The 18,239-nt window shown below is 52.5% G+C and overlaps 1 protein-coding gene across 11 annotated transcripts in view; it reads right to left on the reverse strand.

The window, feature by feature from the left end:
- ARVCF (ARVCF delta catenin family member) overlaps positions 1 to 18,239 on the reverse strand; it is a 370,319-nt gene continuing 352,080 nt past the window's right edge. For 9 of the 11 annotated variants that reach the window (XM_020996305.2, XM_078154469.1, XM_078154468.1 and 6 more), the window contains 3 exons: positions 13,183 to 13,268; positions 10,123 to 10,236; positions 1 to 1,878 (listed from right to left, as the gene is read on the reverse strand). In XM_020996305.2, coding sequence (XP_020851964.1) covers positions 10,135 to 10,236; positions 13,183 to 13,268 — 188 coding nt within the window. In that variant the 3' untranslated portion in view covers positions 1 to 1,878; positions 10,123 to 10,134. The other 2 variants (XM_020996307.2, XM_020996306.2) reach the window with 2 other exon arrangements.

Genomic DNA, 18,239 nt, shown 5'->3' on the forward strand with positions numbered 1-18,239 from the left:
TAAATAATAACAGGTCCCATTTCGATATCACTTTAAGGTTTACACTTTCCTCACAACACCCCTGTGAGGTAGGGAGTGTAATTATGATAATCCCCATTTTACAGTTGAGGAAACTGAGGTTTGGAGAGGTGAAGGGACTTGTCCAACTCAGGTCCTCCCCCTCCAAATCCAGTGTTCTTTCCACTATGAAGAAAGGAGACTGAGTATTTGAAAATCTTCTCATATGGAAAAGGGCTATACAGTCATTCTTGAAAAAGAAGTCACAAGTTAAAAGATGTCCAGTGTTAACAGGCCTAGTTGAAAGGGCTGGCGACTGCAGTCCTCAGGAAACCACCAGCCAGCACTGGTGTTGCTCCAAGGTGAGCTCTGGCCTCCACCTCCTGGTCCTGCTCCATCCGAGTCCAGACAAGGGGCGGCTCCCCAGGCCCCTGACTCAGCCTGGGGTCCCCTAGCAGCCGATGTTCTGCCGCTGGTCTCCACTATCCACCGTGGCAAACTTTCACCCAGTTTCAATACAGATGCATAGAGACAGATACATGCCTTTATTCATGTATATGGAGCCATATTCTTTTATTATACTCAAGAAGATACAAAGTTCTGTTGATGCTTTTTTTCTCTTTTTAATTTTTTTAACAAAAATTTAGATGTTTACTAATACAGTCATATTTTGGTTTTGAAGGTTTGTTTTGTTTTTTAAACTACAAACACCCAGGCACTGAAAGTCCCCATCTCAGCTGCTGCACTCCTAGGTGCATCCTGGCCTCACTGTCTGTGGGAACAGGGCCCGGCAATGGTCACGATTAGGTGGTGGCCGTAGGGTCCCATCAGGTTCCCGTCCTCCCCCCTACAAACCTGTCCTACTCCTTGTCCAGGGCCCAGCCCGTGGAATAAGCCGGTGCCAAAGCCGTGGTCACACACGGGGCCTGCCCTCAGGGAGGGGCATCAACCCAAGCCCCCGCTTCCAGAAGCCCAAATGGTCAAAGGTCCAGCTCTGCTGGGCAAATGACACGTGCCCTCCTCAGCTGTGCCCACTGCCCGCCCGGCACCGGGTCTGGACAGAGAGTTCTGGTGGCAGGTCCCCTCCCCCCACCCAATGCCCTCCACTCCTCTTGCCTTCAAGGTCAGAATGAAGCTGGCCCTCGGAGGCTGATCACAGAACCCAGAGCCAGGCCCAGCGGGTGGCCCAACCTCCAGCATCAGCCTTGACTTGCCCAACCCCAAACCCACCGCCAACTTCCTCCTTCCCGTGACATCCAAGAAACCCAATTCTTTCCAGCTGAAAACTAACCCACAGCCTCAATGTTAGTTCAAAAGCTAAATAAACTCTTCATTTTAAAGGAAAAAAGTATTAAATTCACAGTTCAGAGGCAAAGCAAAGTGCTATCTTCTTGGTGACTAACCCCTACGAGGCCCAGCCTGGGCACCCCCGTGCCAGCCCATGCCCACAGTGCCCTCTCCCCTCCCCCCCGCCCATCTCCATCATTCAGCACCACGCAGGTTAACAGTTAAGAAAGAGCCAGGTCAATAAATGTGGACCTGGCAGGAGGGGCAGGGGGCAGAGGGCTGAGGCCAGGAGGAGGGAATTCTGAAGGTGGCCCATCAGAAGGGACTTGGCAGGGAAGGGGACAGACGTTTTCAAAAGCAAACTCTGGTTGTATGAGGCTGGGAGCTCTGGAGGGAGGGGGTGCCCGGTAGGGGTTTCTCTCCCCCCCTCCCAAGCCCCCTGGAATCCACAGATTGCGCAGTGGTCCCGTGTCCTCCAAACGTGATGGCAGTGGTGATTAATGAGATCCTCCCGGGTGATTCAATGCTCTTCTCATTTAAAAACAATTAAAAAAAAAAACAAAACCAAAAACAAACAACTGTTGGACTCTAGCCCTGAGGGAAAAAAGGGAGAAAGTCAGAGTTGACCCAGTTTAGGAAGGAGCCCAAATCCCCAGCGACACCATTCTCGATCCCCATCCCCCCAAACCTCCGCATGGGCTGGGCAGGAACCCAGGCGCTCCATCTCCTCTCCCCCGAACACCAACCTCTCCCTGTAGAGGAGCTAGTGACAGGCTGGGGACAGCCTTCAGGGACCTTCTTAGAGCCAGGGGATCTACGTAAAGGAGGCACTCTGGGGCACCCAAAATGGAGTGGGGAGAGGCTGCAACCTGGGACTTTGTCCTGGCTATCCCGGACCATCAAGGAGGCATGGGGTGGAGGCTCGGGAGGGAGACGGTGGTGTGGAGGGCAGCTCTGGGCAGAACTCCAAGAGCCCGTGGGGCTAGCGATAGCAAAGCTCTTGTCTTCTCAAGGAGAGGGGAGGAGAGGACAAGAGGGAGAGAATCGAGAGCTCAAAACTTTAAAAAAGTGTTCAAAAAATTGTTACATGTAATTGGGAAATATTTAACGAAATAAATAAAAATTGTATTTTAAAAAAAGCACACGGGGCTGTTTGGGCAGACTTTGGGGCAGGGGAGAGAGCAAAGGGGACTGGCAGAGCTGGATCCTCGCTGTCCCCTCACTTTCTCGCCATTATTCTGGCCATTTCATGGTGAGATCAAATCTTTGGGTGGCTCATCTGCCGCAAAGGGGCTCCCCTCCTGGGAGTCTGGGGAATCGCAGCCCGCAAGCACCGTCAGGGTAGGGTGTCCCGAGGCTTGAGGGAGCTCAGAAAACCCTCCAGATCGGTAGATGCTCTTTGGTCAGTCAGGAGGCTTGGGGAGCAGAGGAAGGCTGAAGCTCGCTGGGATGCAGGGTGCTGCTTGGTGAGCAGCTCCGCTGGGTGGCGGTCGCGCATACCGACCGACTGGGGGTGTTTGGGCCGTTTGTGAATGTGAAGGGTTCGGCAGCCCTGATCTTCCAACGACGCTGCCAGGGAACAGCATATGCTGAGAGTGCTCCAAGAGGCTCCCGGCCACTAGGATGACCATGGCAAAGAAGAAACCCATAGGGCCCCTTTCTCCCTGGGCAGTGATGGTGGCAGAGGAGGCTAAGAACATCTAGAAACATCCATTTGACAACTGACACCCTAAGTGTGAGATCACAGGCATTTAAGTGGCTCAGATGGAGACAAAACTGGACCCAGACTCGAGTTCAAATCCTTCAGACACTTGCCAGCTGTGTAACCCTGGAGAAGTCACCTAACCTCTAAAGGCTTGCCTCAGTTTCCTCATCTGTAACATGGGGATAACAGTAACCCCTCCCTCCCAAGGCTCTTGTGAGGATGAAATGACACAATATTGATAAACCTTAAAGCTCTTTATAAGGGCTAGCTGAGCTACTGAGGTAGAATTCCAACCCAGGTCTTCCTGACTCCAAGCCCTTTGCTCCATGCTGCCAACGAGTTGAAGTACAACTGCAGGAAGGGTCATGGGATTTATGGGAAGACACGGAAAAAGCCCATGAAGAACAGGAGGGTGTGGCTGGGCTCTGACCTTCCCCACTCAAGGAGATCCCGGAGCCTCTGAGGCCCTGCAGCAAGATTGGCTGAGCCCAGTACGCCAAGCAGCTCTCTGACCATTCCGTCACAACTAGCCCGTGTCCGGTTCAGAGGGTGGGCCAGGCTGGAGCTTGGTAGGTTCTGCTGGCCTGGGCTTTCAGCTAGTGGCTCAGAGACCCATTCTCCAGACGCGGCTGGGCATCTGTTAGCCCTTTCTCTGCCGGGGGATTGTCCCACCTCCTTCTCTGTTTTCGTGGGTCCTGGATGACATCTTTCATGCCCCTTCTAGCCTGCCTGTCATCATTGGTGACAGGCTACTGCCCACTCAGCTCCACTGCCTTCACCTCCTGTCTCCCATTCCCTTTCTGATCACCCACAGTCTTTATTCTTAGGGTTTGAAGATTTGTAACGTATAAATTTGTAAATCTGTAAAGTGACATCAACTGGAGAATGATGGGTTTTTGCATCAGGGAGGAACTTGGGATCACTGAAAGTGCTATCTGGCTCACGCTTCACCTCTAAGTCATGTCTCTATCATGTCTGTCCCAGATACATGTCCCAATGGGTGACCACAATGAGCTGCTTCACATCAAAGCCTTGGAAAGGGGCTTTGTGAACCTTGAAAACCTTCCCTTAGCTAGCATCCTAGATCTCATTTCCTGAAAAACTTCTCTGGAGGGTTGTCTACACCTATGTCCTCCATAGCCTCATCACCCATTCACTCCTCGATTAGGTAAAGTCTGCCTTTGAGCTCGGCCATTGCTCTTTCAAAGGTCACAGGTGGTCTCCTGACTGCTGAGCAGGCCCTAACCACTCCCTCTCTTCCTTCTTTGTATCTGACCACCTTCCTCTTTGCATATCTAGGTTGGGGCGTCTCCCAAAGCTTTGCACTTGGGCCTCTTCTGCCTCTACAAGTCTCTCCCTTGGCGACCTCATCAGTTCTTCTGGGTTGGTTCCATGATCTTGTCTCTGAGGTTGTGTCCCAGCTCTCTCCAGCCCCACCCTCCAGATCTCCATCATCATCCCACACCCCAACTGCATCTCCAATTCGAGATGCCCATCTCTGCCCTTCCTCCCAGCTTCCTGATTTTTGGCATTGCCCATGTTACCCAAGCTAGAAATGTCCAAGTTAAAAACTTTTTACATTTTTAGTTAAAAACGCTTCCTTCTACCTCCCCTTCTGCACCCCACCCAAAGAGCTGCCAAGCTCTTTCAGGCCCATCTCTGTCATCTCTTGCATCTATCCCTTTCTCCCTCCACTCCTATGGTCCCTCACCATCCACAAGGAGCCCCCTCTTCCCCTCAGACTCTACACAGAGCAGCCTCCACTGCAGCAATGGAAAACATTCTTGGGGCGTATGTTTCCCTGTCTGTCTGACCCTGGTCATCAGAGAATGGTTGGGCATGGTTAACTCTCAAGATCATTATAGATCTTGACCGTGCACCAAAGATGCTTTGTTGGAGAAGACCCAACTTTTCCAAGTCAAAATCGATAAACGCCACTGAATTGTGTCTCCCCTGAACCTTTCAGTCAATTGTGTGGCTACAATGATGTCACTTGTGGCAGAAAACTGGCTGTAATAGCCTGCCTGTTCTCTCTGTTTTCATCCAGGATGCCTTCAATACCTGTGTAGACCATTCTCATAAGATTCTGTAAAGGCGGGAAAGGAGGCTACGGGGTGACGTTGGCTTACATGTTCTTGGTCATTTTTTATGGAGGATGTAATAAGATTGAAGATTCGAAGGAATTTCAGAGAACATGTAGTCCAATCTCCTCATTGCAGCCGGGAAAACTGAGGCCCATAGAGGTTAAAGAACTTGTCCAAAGACACACAGGCAGTAAGTATTGGGAGTGTGATATGAACTCGTGTCCTCTGATTTCAAATAATGACTGTTTCATCTTTTATATTTTTATCCCTGGTGCCTAGTATAGTGCCTAGCACACAGTAGGTGCTTACTAAATGCTCATTGATTGATTTACACTCTACCATATTGCATCCCTGATAAAGTAACTATCTGTAATTTTTCTCTTTCAGCATCTTCTCAGAAAATTAATTCCTTGTAATTAATTATTTAGGAATGAATTAATTCCTTTTAAGTACTTTTAATATCATATCATTTCCAGCATGGATTTTTTTTTTGGCAGAGGGGGAAGGGTGGATGAATTTGGTCGGGTCTGGCCATTCTTCCCAACTTAAACATTCAGTCTATTCTTACTTCCTCTGCAGCGCATGGATCAACAGAACAGGGTCTCCAAATTTGGCAGGTCCACTGTCACAGATGATAACAGATGATTATAGACCATTTCCGATTTTCCTGCCAGTCCTGCCTGCCCTCAGGAGGCCCCTCAGCTTGGGCAGATCACACACACTAATTTTCTCCTCCACAGACTTTCACTGTGTTGTGAGGCGACACTATTCATTACCTTTTGTCAGCGATCAGCGAACACCTATTAAGTGCTCGCTATGAGCCAAATGCTATTCGAGGTGCTGGAGAAACAAAGGAAAAAAATTAAACAGTCCTTGCCCTCAAAGAGCTTCCCTTCTGTTAGAGGAAGCCTTCAGTCCTCCATATTTTACAGATAAGTCTGTATCTTAGGCATTCCCCTTGGCTACCATGTGTCCAACTGGCAAGGAGGGCCTGAGTCGGCTGGCTAAGGCGTTCTGGGGGCTCTTCGGGGCTCCTCGTGGTGGTGACTGCTGGCCATCAGTTAACCGCCTCTAAGATGCTGATGGATGGACTCCTCGTCTTCACTTTTATCCCTTTCCCATTTTTCAGCCAGTAGCTTATTCAAAGAGGAGAGAGTGGGAGTTGTTGACGGAGCGTTGCCTTCTTTCTCATTCGGCGTTGACTTTTACCACTGCTCTAACCAGCCGATGGTCAACAACACTGCTGACGACACACAGATCCCCAATTCAGAGATGACTCCCCTGAGCACTGCTGTGCACTACAAGCTTCTCTGAAGTAAACTGTGCAGAAGGGTCAATGGTTTCCTCTAAAAGAATGTAAGCTCGGTGAGGGCAGGCACTGTCACATTTTTCTCAGGTCGAATGTTCAGCATCTTCTGACTTTCTTGTTGAAGACGGTATTCATGACCCAGGCAGCTAGGTGTATTATAGAGTGCTGGACTTCAGAGTCAGTGAGATCTAGCCTCATCTGCTTCTTGCCTGTGTGAAAGCTCCCAAAAAATTAATTCCTATTAACTAGTTAGGAATCAATTCTCTTTAAGTGCTTTTCACCACCTCAGTTTCCTTTTCTGTAAAATGAGTTTTGGTCCTTTCTCATTTTTTAAACCTGAGCCATATGTCCAATGTATCTTTCATCTTCCTCCCCGGCACACTGGAGTCACTGGGTATCACTCCACGCCGCTGCCGATCCAACGTGCATGTTCCCAGTTTCCTCTTCTCTCTTTCTTTTGTCTCTCTCCCTCCTTAGGCCCCCACCCCTCCCTCGGCTGGAATCTCATCAGCTCTCATAGGTTTAACTCTCATCTCCAAGCCGATGACTCCCGGGTCTCCACAGCCAGCCCCAGTCTGTCCCCTGAGCTTTAGCTCTGCATCGCCACCTAGCTACTGGATACTTCACACCTCATTTCTCAGAGACATCTAGAACTCACCAGAACCAGAACCGACTCATTGTCGGCCCCTCTAAGCCTGCTCTCTTCCAAACATCTCCACAGCTGTCAAAGGTCTTGCCATTCTCCCAGGCTTTTGGTCTCGGTCTTACCCTGAGCTCCCCAGGCTCCTCTCCCCATCTTGTCTAATTAGTTACATCCCAGCCCTTGTCGCCACTCTCCATGGCCGCCATCTTGGTTCAGACAAGCATCGCCCCTTGCTTGGATTATTGCAGTGGCCTCTTAAATGGTCTCCTTGTTTCATGTCTCTCCTCTCTCCAGTCTGTCCTACATGCTACTGCCCAAGTGATGTTCTTCAAGCCCGGATCTGATCGTGTGAATCCCCTTCTGAATAAATCCAGTGGCTTCCTATTGCCTCTAGGATAAAAAACACAGCCCTGTTTTGTTTTTAAACACTCTCACTGGGCGTGAGTCCCCTTCATGCGTTCTGTGGGCCACCCAAGCTGGCCTTCTCTCTGTTCTTCATACATGACACTCATTGCCCATGCCCATGCCTAGAAGGTGTGCCCTTCTCACCTCCGTCTCAGAGAATCAGAGGCAGTTCAGGCACCGGCTTCTGCACAAAGCCTTTCCTGTCACTTTTCCCCCTCCCAAGCCATCTTGTATTTGATAACCTGGAATATATTTGTATTTATTCTGTTTATGAGAGATTTGTTATCTCTCCCCTTCAAATGTGAGTTTCCTGAGGGCAGGGACAACTTCTTTTTGTCTTTATATGCTCCAGGACCTAGAAGGGTGCTTAGTAAATACGGGTTGATTGATATATGCCAACTTGACTGGGATGCTCTTGTCACATTCTTTTTAAATTTTCTGCACCTCTTCATCCCCCTCAACAGTGAGTCCTTCCTCCCTTCTCTGCAGAGGTGGGGGCCTATGGGTATGGAATACTGCTCATACTGTCAGATGGGATGGATATGCTCATTTTGGTGAATCCCTTCTTTCCCTCTTTCTTATTCTTGATTACAAGGAATGGCTCTCTGGGGAGAAGAAGGTGGGAAGAGATCTTGGGAAATGAAAGTAATGAGACAACAAAAGAGATCAGCAATAAAAAAGAAAGAAAAAAGAACCACCCAGATATGGGTCTATAAATTACAATTATTTTCACGATGGTCCTTTGCTTGTGCTTCTCATGACCCAGCAGCTAGGACGCCCAGTGGTTAGAGCACTGGGCCTGAAGTCAAGAAGACTGAGTTCAAATCTGGCTTCAGACACGTCCTAGATCTGCGACCCTGGGCAAATCACTTAACTTCTGGCTGTCTCAATTTCTTCAACTGTAAAATAAAGATATACTAGCACCTACCTTGCCAGGTTGTGAGGATCAGAGGAGGTAGTGTTTATGTTTTTTTTAAAAAAAAGGCACTTAGCTCAGTGCCTGGTGCACAGTAGGTGCTTGACAAATTCTTGTTCCCTTTCTTCCATGGCCAGTGAGCTACCCGTGCCACGACAGGCCCACCAAGATGCCAGCTCTGCCAGCCTCATTCTCTTGCCTCTCCATGGAAGGCAGGGCCTCATCTTCCTACTGCGGTTTTATTCACAGAGGATCCCAGCAGGGACACGGGCCACTCAAGGAGAGGAGCCCGTCTCTCGATGTCCTACAATGCCACCTCGCTGCTCACTGGCCACGGATCTCACGCCCAGAGTGCCAGTAGTTACACAGTTGTTCACCAGGGGACTCACTCATCACAGAGCCAGAACTGGAGGGGCCGCGGAGGCCGGACAGTCCAACCTCTTGATTTTATTTATTCATTCATTCATTTATTAATTGGCAATTGGGGTTAAATGATTTGCCCAGGGTCACTCAGCTAGTAAGTGTCAAGTGTTTGGTCTGAGGCTGGATTTGAACTCAGGTCCTCCTGACTCCAGGGCCAGTGCTCTCTCCACTGCGCCACCTAGCTGTCCCTTAACCTCTTGATTTTACAAAGGAGGAAATTGGGGCTCAGAATGGAGCTACAGTGGCAGAGAGCAGGAGGGTCGGGTTTTGAACTCAGGTACGCCCTGCCTCCAAACCCAGGGCTTTGGTACTGAACCCTGCTTTCCCCCAGACACTGGACCCCAGCTTTGGGACCTCTGCTACCATCACCGTGGGGCTGGGAGGATGGCAGGCCACTCCCAAGGGCCTCCTCACTTAGAGGGCAGATGGATGGCGGCGAGCCTCTCCCAGCTTGGGCTGGCATTTGGAAAGCAGCCGCAGGGTCTGCGGCTGGGGCTGCCCACCAAGCCTGTCCACTGTGGGCTCCCCTGGCAGAGGCTGTGGGAGGCAGAGTCTCTGGGCATACAAGGAGGGCTCAGGGAGGGCTTAGCATCATTATTCAGGAAGCTGGCGGGCAGGACGAGGGGAGTCTCGTCCAGATCACCCCCACAGGAAGCAAGGCTTGGGCTGCCGCGGGAGCCTTGTGTCTCTCGAGTAGGGTGGAGGGCCCACACGCTGGAGATGCGACAGAGAAAGGGGTGAGCCTGGATGCCTCAGAGAGTCTGGGCCAGGTGGGGCAGCTTGTGCCCGTCTCTGCCAGGGTAGGCTGGCCAGGCAGGCTGGTTTGGGAGCAGGGCTTCCTCAAGTGTCCCCAAGTACTCGAACAAAGGGGGTTGAGACACCCACGTCCCAGGTCAAGTGGCTCTGTGCCCGACAGTGAGAAGGGCCATTGTTCAGATCCCATCGGGGAGGGAAGAATCAGACAGAATGTTGGGGGTGGGGGGTTTCAGCCTCAGAGCCCACCCAGGGCACCAACTTGCTTCCTCTCAGGCTTCCTACAAGGAGGGGTTGGCAATGGGGTGGGGCAAGGACGTTCTCCCTCCCCCTTTCAAGCAACTGGAGACAATCCACGTAGAACACACTTCTCTGTGGCCCCCAGACCCATCACTGGCGCCAGAGGTGGGCACCCTGCTCCCTCTGCGACCCCTCTGGGGAGCCTGTCCCCCTGTCCTGAGCCCAGGCCCAGGCCTGGCTTCAACCAGAACGGGGGAGGGCCGGGACACTCCAGGGATGAGGGAGGGCCAAGCATGCAGCCCCACACAGGGTTAATTAGGAGGCTCGGGCCCCAGCAGAGCAGAGCAGAACAGAACGTACCAGGCATGCAAGTTAGACCCAGGAGTCAACGGGCGGTGGCTTAGGGTCCCGGCCGTCCACCAGATTCACTGAAGCCCGGTTACTCCTGTGGGGGGGCTTTCTAGCCGGGTCTGTCTGCAGCAGGCAGGGCAGGGGCAGGGGTGGGCATTAAAAGCAAAACAGAGGAGGTTAATCAGACGCTGACAAGAGGCAGAGGGGAGCATGGGGCACGGATGGACGGACGGACGCTGACGGACGGACGGATGCCACCTCGGCAGCAGAATTAGTGATGAAGAGGCAGAGGAGGGAGACACAGAGCCACCCCCCACCCTCACCTCGGGCTGGGTGTAAGGGCAGCCCGCTGCGTGGGAACGGGGGGAGGGCACCACCAACATCTCTTGGAGGGCGGGGAGGCAGGAGCTCTGGCTTCTGTCCTCCTCCTCTCCTCCTCTCACTGGGTGACCTTGGGGCAATCGCTTTCTCTCTCTGCTTTTTCCCAATAAGACAAAGGGGCTGGATCCCATTTCAGCCCTAAGGGCCATTCCAGGACCCTAGTTCCAAATCTTATGAATCTCACCGGGCCTCAGTTTCCTCACATGTAAAATGGGAGCTCATAGGATCATGAGACTTCATGCTGGAGAGGTCATAGATCACCTGTTGAGAGCTAAAAAGGACTCCAGAGGCACCTTTATTTTGCCAAGAAGGAAAGTGAGGCCCAGGGGCTGCAGGGGCTGGAGGCTTCTCCTGGAGCAGAAGCTGATGTGCCACGCCCAGAGCGGGTGGGGAGGCCCAGCAGCTCAGCCTCTGGGAGGGAGGTCCGGCTGACCCTGCTGAGAGGGGAAAAGCAGCCCTCTCTGTCTCTCTCCTCCCACCCCACCCCCTTGAGCTGTCTCTTTCTCCCCACCTTGCTCTCTGTCTCTGTTTCTGTCTCTGTCTCTGTCTGTCTCTTTCCACCTCTCTCTCTGTATCTCTGTCTCTGTCCCCACCTTTCTCTTTGTATCTCTGCTTCTATCTCTTTATGTCTCTGTCTTTCTGCCTGTCTCTCTCTCACACACACAGACATATGGACTCACACACTGACACATGCAGATGTCAGAGCTCCCCAAAGAACCAGAAGCCGGACAGGAAACATTGGAGGCAGCAGGTGAGGGTGGGGGGGAGGGCAGCAGGGCTGAGAAGGTGATGGGCCTGGGGCTGCCTCCCTCCTGGGCAGCAGTCTGGACCTGCCACACTGGGCCTGGGGCTCCCCAACGCTGACCAAGCACGGCTGGGGGAGGGGAGAGTGGAGAGCTGTCCTGATGTGTGCATGGGATGAGCCCCGGTGAAACCTTGGCTCCTTCCTGGGACCCTCTCCTCCTCCTCAACCCCCCTATAGGGCCTGAATCTCCCCCCCACAATATGCCCACAACCGACCCCCACCTGGGAAGAGACACTTTGCAGTAGGGGACTCTAGGAACGAGTCTCTCTAATGGAATTGCAGGCGTTTAACCTTTGTGTTGCTACCCTAATCCCACTCCCAAATCTGCATCCCGTAAAGTCCCCAGCATCCTTCACCACAGCCTAGAGTGCACCTCCTGGGATCCCCCTGAGGGCGGCCATCTCCCTCTCCCCCTTGAAGTTACTCAGCCTCACTTCAGACTCAGGTCCCATGGCGAATGTAAGCTTCTGAGGGGAGGTCCACATGGGCTCCAAAGCCAGGCACACAGTAGGTGCTCAACCCGCTTGTGAACTGCCTCTTCAGCCCTGGCCTGTGTGCTGCAGGCCCCACCAGCTGCCTGGGGGCATCTCTGGCTGGACGCTCCCCCCGAAAGCCTCAAGCCCACCACCTCATTCTTTCTCCCTCAGACCTCGACCACCCCCGACTTCTCTTCTGCTGATAGCCCAAAGGTCCTCCCCAAGTTACTCAGGATGGAAGCCCAAGGTCACCTGAGCTCCTCTGTGCATCCGACTGGGAGCCCCCCAAGGGCAGGGACTGTGCTTCTGCCTTTCTTTGTATACCGTGCTCTGCATGGTGCCTGGCACACAGTAGGTGCTTAATAAGTGCTTGTTGGCTGTTTCCTTGATTCCATTTCTACCGCTCTTCCCCTTCTATCATGACAGCCCCCACCCTCGTTCCAGCCCTCCTACTTCTGACCTGGAGCAACGTCCTTCCCAGGAGATCAGCAGCCCCCAGCTTTGGACGGCTCGGGGGCTGACGCACTGATTTCCTTACAGCTCTCTAAAGTAGACAGCCCCCTAACTGGCCACTGCTCTCTTCCCTCCAGGTGCCTCTGGACTAATCTTCCCGATCACATCACCCCCCACTCAACAACACTGCATGTTTCTATTTATAAGTTGGATTCTCACTCCTCACCCTGGCATTCAAAGCCTCCTCTAATCCAGTCTGGGCTCCCACTACTTGCGCCTCCTTCCCAGCAATTTGTCCCTCGCTCACTGTTCAGTCTGTTAGGGCACGCTGGCTTGTCTGGCCGCTCGAGGCCTGTGGGGCCCCTCTCAGCTCTGGCTCTATGATGCCCCAGCCAGACCGTCAGCTCCCAGAGTGCAGGGGTGCGTGTATCCACCGTGGGTCATGGACAAGAGCTGGGTGCACAGTCAGCCTTCCACAAGAGCCTGCTGACTGACCGCTCCTCCTTTCCCACTACGGAGGCTGCCACCTACTCTGCTGAAGCATGAGGCCAGTTCTACATGCATCCACACACGCATACGCGCACGCACTCCCACGTACGCGGCCATCCACACGTCCTCAGCTCATCGCCATGGGAGTGAGCCTAAATGCCCATCCCTACCATTGCCCGTCTGGCTGGGAAAGGGGTCAGGGTTGAATGACTAAACCTAAAAGTAGAAGGAAAACAGATATTTGGGGAACATCCACGGAGGGGAATTTGTGGGTGAACTGTTTGAGCAAATGGAAGCCGAGGGTTGGGTGTGAGAAACGTTCCCTTCACCTTGGCAGGAGGGCTTAACACTCAGCTCTGAGCTGACAGATTCTGAGACAGAGGGTCTAGGAGGACCACATGCCCTGTGAGCCACTCCCTAGCCAGGCGGGATCCCAGGGAAGGGCTCCCCACAACCGTCACTTACTTTCAAAGGCTCCTTCTCAGAGGCGTCACCTGAGGGGTCCCCAGCTCGGTATTTCCGTTCCCGGTGGTCGATGGTGGAGTAGCCATCTAAGTAAGGAAGTCAAAAACAAAGACAGCGCATTACAACTCAAGGGCCTTCCCACAATCCAGAGAGGGAGGCAGTGGGAGGGTCAGCATCCCCATTTCACAGATGAGAAAACCGGTTCCACCCAAAGACCTGCCAGAGCAGTTGCCAGGAGCCCAGCGCTCAGCCTCTCGGCAGACACAGTCCACCCACCGTAACCAGGACCTTCCTCAGCTCGGTTCAGATGCTCTCTCCCTCACCGCCTATGCTCTCCTCCTGGCCTTTGGGGCCTGGAGAAGCAGCAGCCCCTTTCCTTGTGGCCCTGATCCCATCCCCTACCCCCAGGAAGGGCCCCTCCCATCCTACCGGAGTTATGGAAACATGGAATCCCCTGCTGCCTACAATGCCGGCCTTCTCCCCTACACTGACTGAACCCTGCCATCCCCTTAAGCTCTTCCCACAGTCCTCTTTTCCAACAGTAAAAACTAGTAGACAAATAGCAAGTCTTCGACGTTTCCTGAGCCTAGCATTTCATCTCTCATCTCTACACCTTTGCACAGGCTGTCTCCCACGCCTGGAATGCCCTCCCTCCTCACCTCCACCTCTGGGAAACCTGGCTTCCAAGGCTCCTCTCAGGGGCCACCTCCTAAAGTAAGGGTCCCTCTCCTCAATTATCTGGGGTTCATGTCTCTGTGTCCATGCTGTACCCCCTTCCCACCCCTCCCCACCCTTAAGAATGTAAGCCCCTTGAGGGAAAGAACTCATTTTTATTTTTGTCTCTGTATTCCTAGCACTCAGCACAGGACTTTGCATAAGGTAGAGGCTTAATAAATGCCTATTAAATTAAACTAACATGGGCTGACTGGAGGTGGATCAGTTCCTTCCATGTATAGAGAGAGCCTAGCCCTGGGAGAGGTACGGAGCTAACTGCCTGCCCCTGTGGCCTTCCCCGTCTTACACTCTACACCCCCAAGTCCCAGCCCACCTCTGGCATCCCTTTTGGCTAGGAGACAGCATGCCTTGGTGGGCAGAGTGGCAGATGTGAATTGAAAATCAGGGTGTGAATCCTGCCTTTGACACGTTCTAGCTGTGTGACCTTGGGGAAGTCACTGTTCTCAGGTCCTCAGTTTTCTCCTCAGTAAAATGAGGGACTAGAGCCACTGAGGTGCCTTCTAGCTCTGGATCTAGGGTCCTATAACCCCCACCTCCATTCCCCACCTTTTCCCGCTGCTTCAGTGCCTTTAATTCCTGAAAGTTTCCCTGGTAGACGGGTCCTGGACTCAAGTAGCTCAGAACCCCCATGTTCTAGATCCCTTGACTCCAGGACCAGGGCTCTTTCCATTACATCAATGCTGCATTTGAATCCTGATTTCAACACTTACTCTCTACTTGGCCTTGGAAAAGCCCCTTCCCCAGTCCAGGCCTCCATTTCCCCATGTGTAAAATGGGGAGGTAGAGCCAGATGCCCTTTGAGATCCTTCTCGAACCCCAGAAGCCTACTTCGATGGGGGACTGAGGTGGGGGAGAAGACAAATGGGCCTTTACAAAGGGATAACCTAATGATCACAGAAATCGTGGGGCTCTGGACCCTTGGAAGGGATCACACGGACTCATTTGTGTTCCATTTCCCTTATTAGCTGTGACAGATGGAGCCTCCCATCTCATCTGGCAGCCCCGTCACCTTCATTAAGGGACAGGCAGGCATGTTTCTTGGGCAAGCTTGTCTTCCCTCACAAGGGAGGGAAAGGCATCAGTTTTCCTTCCTGTAAAGTTGAGTTTTCTGGATGGCCTGAGCTTCCCCCAAGCCATGCCTCCTCTCTGTTCAGTTCTCAAGAGGACCTGCGCTCTCTGGGGACAGTCGTTAGGGGGACTTCTAGTGGCTGTCCGCTCCTCCCAGCCATGTCCAGGGCCCCTGACACTGTCCTTAGTGGGACTCTGCCCCTGGCAGACCTCCGAAGAACCCCAACTCCCAAACCTAGGCTCTTTACCCCCAATCATCCTGGCTCTGGGTGCCATCACCAGACACCAATATCTCAGCACACAGGAGCTCTCTGGGTCAGGGAACGAAGCCCAGGGGGTCACTCTGAGCGGGAAGGGGGCAGCAAGCCCTTGTCTAGGAGGAAGGACGACTCATCCTGGACCTTGCCAAGGCTCAATTTCAATGCCAAGAAAGTGGGGATTTGTCAGACCAGGGTGATGGGGGGGGGTCGGCTGGACAGCACGGTCTCTGATGCTGCTGGCTCTTACATTCTAAGACTCTGTGGCACACTTAAAGACTTCTTGGAGTGCCAGTGGAGATGCCCCCCAAATCTCTTCCATGGACCCAGTAACTCCTAAAGCCAATGTAGATACTTCCAGGTCCCTGAGACCCTAGCTTGGTCCCAACTGTGAGCCCCAAAGGTCAGACCACCTCTCGCTCCCACGAGGCATGAAGATCAGGGGAGGCGGAAATAAAAGGAAGACTGCGCTGAGGGCATGTATACTAAAGACCACCTGGATAGAAGGAGGAAATGGATCAAAAACCTGGCCCAGAAGCAAGATATCATAGTGGGGGAGGGGAGGGCAGCCTCCATCATCCAGACATCCTAGCGCTTTGCCCTAACCTGAGCAGGTAATAGGCTAAGTCTATGACCTCACCTTCAAAAGATGGGGGAAGGATCAAAAGAACTGCTAATTTTGGCCCTCATCGAGCCAACACGAGGTAAGAGGTTAAAAGCAGCCTCGCGCCCACTCCTACTCAGAGTGATGGCAAAGACGAGGAAAGCCAGGCACGGCCGAGGTTCAGGAGAGCAGACTTCCAAGAGTTTGGAGAGATGACAGATAGCACTTAATGGACTTTGGCTTTGCAGGAGAAGCTGGCTCCTGGGCCAGCACAGGGAACTTTCCAGAAGGAGAGAGGACAAGTGCCACTGAGCCACACGACCTCCACCGGCTTCCCCCAGGTTTCCCCTTTGTACGGTCTTCTCTCTGCATTTAGTTTTCTCCAGTTAGATGATGGGTGAGTGAGGAGAGAATGATGCAGATGAGCCAGGAGTTCAGGGACAGGCTCAGATAAAAAAAAAAAAGATGTTTGGAAGATGGAAACACGGGAAAGTAACTGAGGCAAAATAAAAAAGCCATTCCTACCCTCCCTGCTTAGCCTGGTGCCTGGCATACAGTAGGCGCTTAATAAATGAAAGTTGTCTGACCTATAAAAGAGGGACCCTTAACCTGGGGTTTGTGAACTGCTTTTAAAGCGTCCTTGGATCACTGTATTTCATGAAAATTGGTATCCTTTGGAATCCCCTGCATTTCACTTTATACATTTAAAAACATAATTCAGAGAAAGCGGTCCACAGGCTTCTCCAGACTACCAGACGGGCCAGGACACACAAAAAAGGTTATGAACTCTTGTGAGAGGGACAGTGTCAGGAGCCCTTAAGGAAGGAAACAAATCTTTGTAAAGCACCTACTATGTGCTAGGCATGTAATAAGTGCTTTACAAATAGTGCCTCATTTCATCCTCACAACAACACTGGGAGTAGGTTCTATCATTATCCCCATTTTATAGCTGAGAAAACTGAGGCAGAGGTTAAGTGACTTGACCAGAGTCACACAGCTAGGAAGTGTCTGAGGCCAATCAAGTCTTCCAATCGCCAGGCTCACAGCTCTAACCACTGTACCACCCAGCTACCCAGAAGGAATCAGGGCGGCAGAATGACCAAAAGGTGGGCTTTTTTTTTCTTTTTTTAGTGATGGCAAAGCACAACAGGTATCGAAGAAGGCACAGGACCACTGCTCAGGGTGGACCAGCTGGCACATAGTAGGAGCTTATAGATGTCAGCTGACCGATGCCATTAGATGATGGCAAGAAGGCTGAGCTGCTCATCTGGTGCTGGCTTCTCTCCTCTTCCCAGGAGAGCGAATGTTGGACCCAGAAGGCCACAAGGAACTGGCCAGCGAGGGAGTGGAGACTCCAGCTAAGGAGGAGCTGGCCAGGGCTCGCCGGCTGCTTTCAGGGAGCTCGGGTCACCATGCATCGACGTACAGAGTCGTTTGCATATTGTCCCTCCTGTGCCGGGGAAGTCTTCACCTGCTTGGGGTGGCCATCCCCCTAACTCACTGACACGTTTGAGGCCTGTCTGCTGGTTTCACCAGGGTGTGGCTGCCGTGCGTGCTGCAGCTTCCACAGCCACAGGTGAGAGCCGGGTGGCAGGTGGACACCAAAAGTGGACGAGCAGCCCTGAAGGGCTCGGCAGCCCTCCCTGAACACCCTACCTGTCCTACACATAGGCTCAAAAAGGCCAGCGTCACAAATGCAGGCTGGCAGAAAGCATGGCTGGTCAGCAGCTTGGCCAAAAAGTCATGGGTTTTGGTGGTAGAGTCAAGGAAAGGACCTGGAAACCAGACAAGCCAGCTACTTTCAGGCGGTATTATGTCAGGTGTGGGGCCTCTGATGAGTAGAGAGCTAACAGTTCTGCTTACAGGGACCCCACCCTGGGCAGATGCTTCTGGTTCCCCATTTCAGGAAAATCCTCGACAAGCCAGAACGTGTCCAGAAGAGGAGGCTGAGGATGGGGAGAAGTCTGGGAACCTGTATCCCAAAGATCGGTGGGAGGAGCTGGCTGTCAGAGGATGATAAGTTTGGAGCTGGGAGAAATCCTAGTGATCCCCTAGGTTCCACCACACCTTTTACAGATGGAGAAACTGAGGCCCAGAGAGGTTAAGTTTGCCCTGGAGGTGATTTAAAGTCAATTACTTCAAAAACGTCTTGGTTTAAAAAAATAACAGTTTTATGGTCAGCCTGAGGAAGAGAAGACGTTGGGAGGACAGACATTAGCTGTCCTGAAGTATCTGAAGGCCTGTCATGGGGAAAAGGGCTTGGCCCCAGGGTAAGACCCATCAGCGATGGTGGAATGGGATGTGAAGAAACCTCTCTTAACCTCTGGAGCTGTCTGGAAGGGGACTGGGCCGCTTCTGGAGGTGCTGGGGGCCCCTTTCTTGGAGGCCTGGAA

Source organism: Phascolarctos cinereus, unplaced genomic scaffold (assembly GCF_003287225.1).
Source record: "Phascolarctos cinereus isolate Bilbo 61053 unplaced genomic scaffold, phaCin_HiC Scaffold_4;HRSCAF=312, whole genome shotgun sequence".
NCBI lineage: Eukaryota > Metazoa > Chordata > Mammalia > Diprotodontia > Phascolarctidae > Phascolarctos > Phascolarctos cinereus.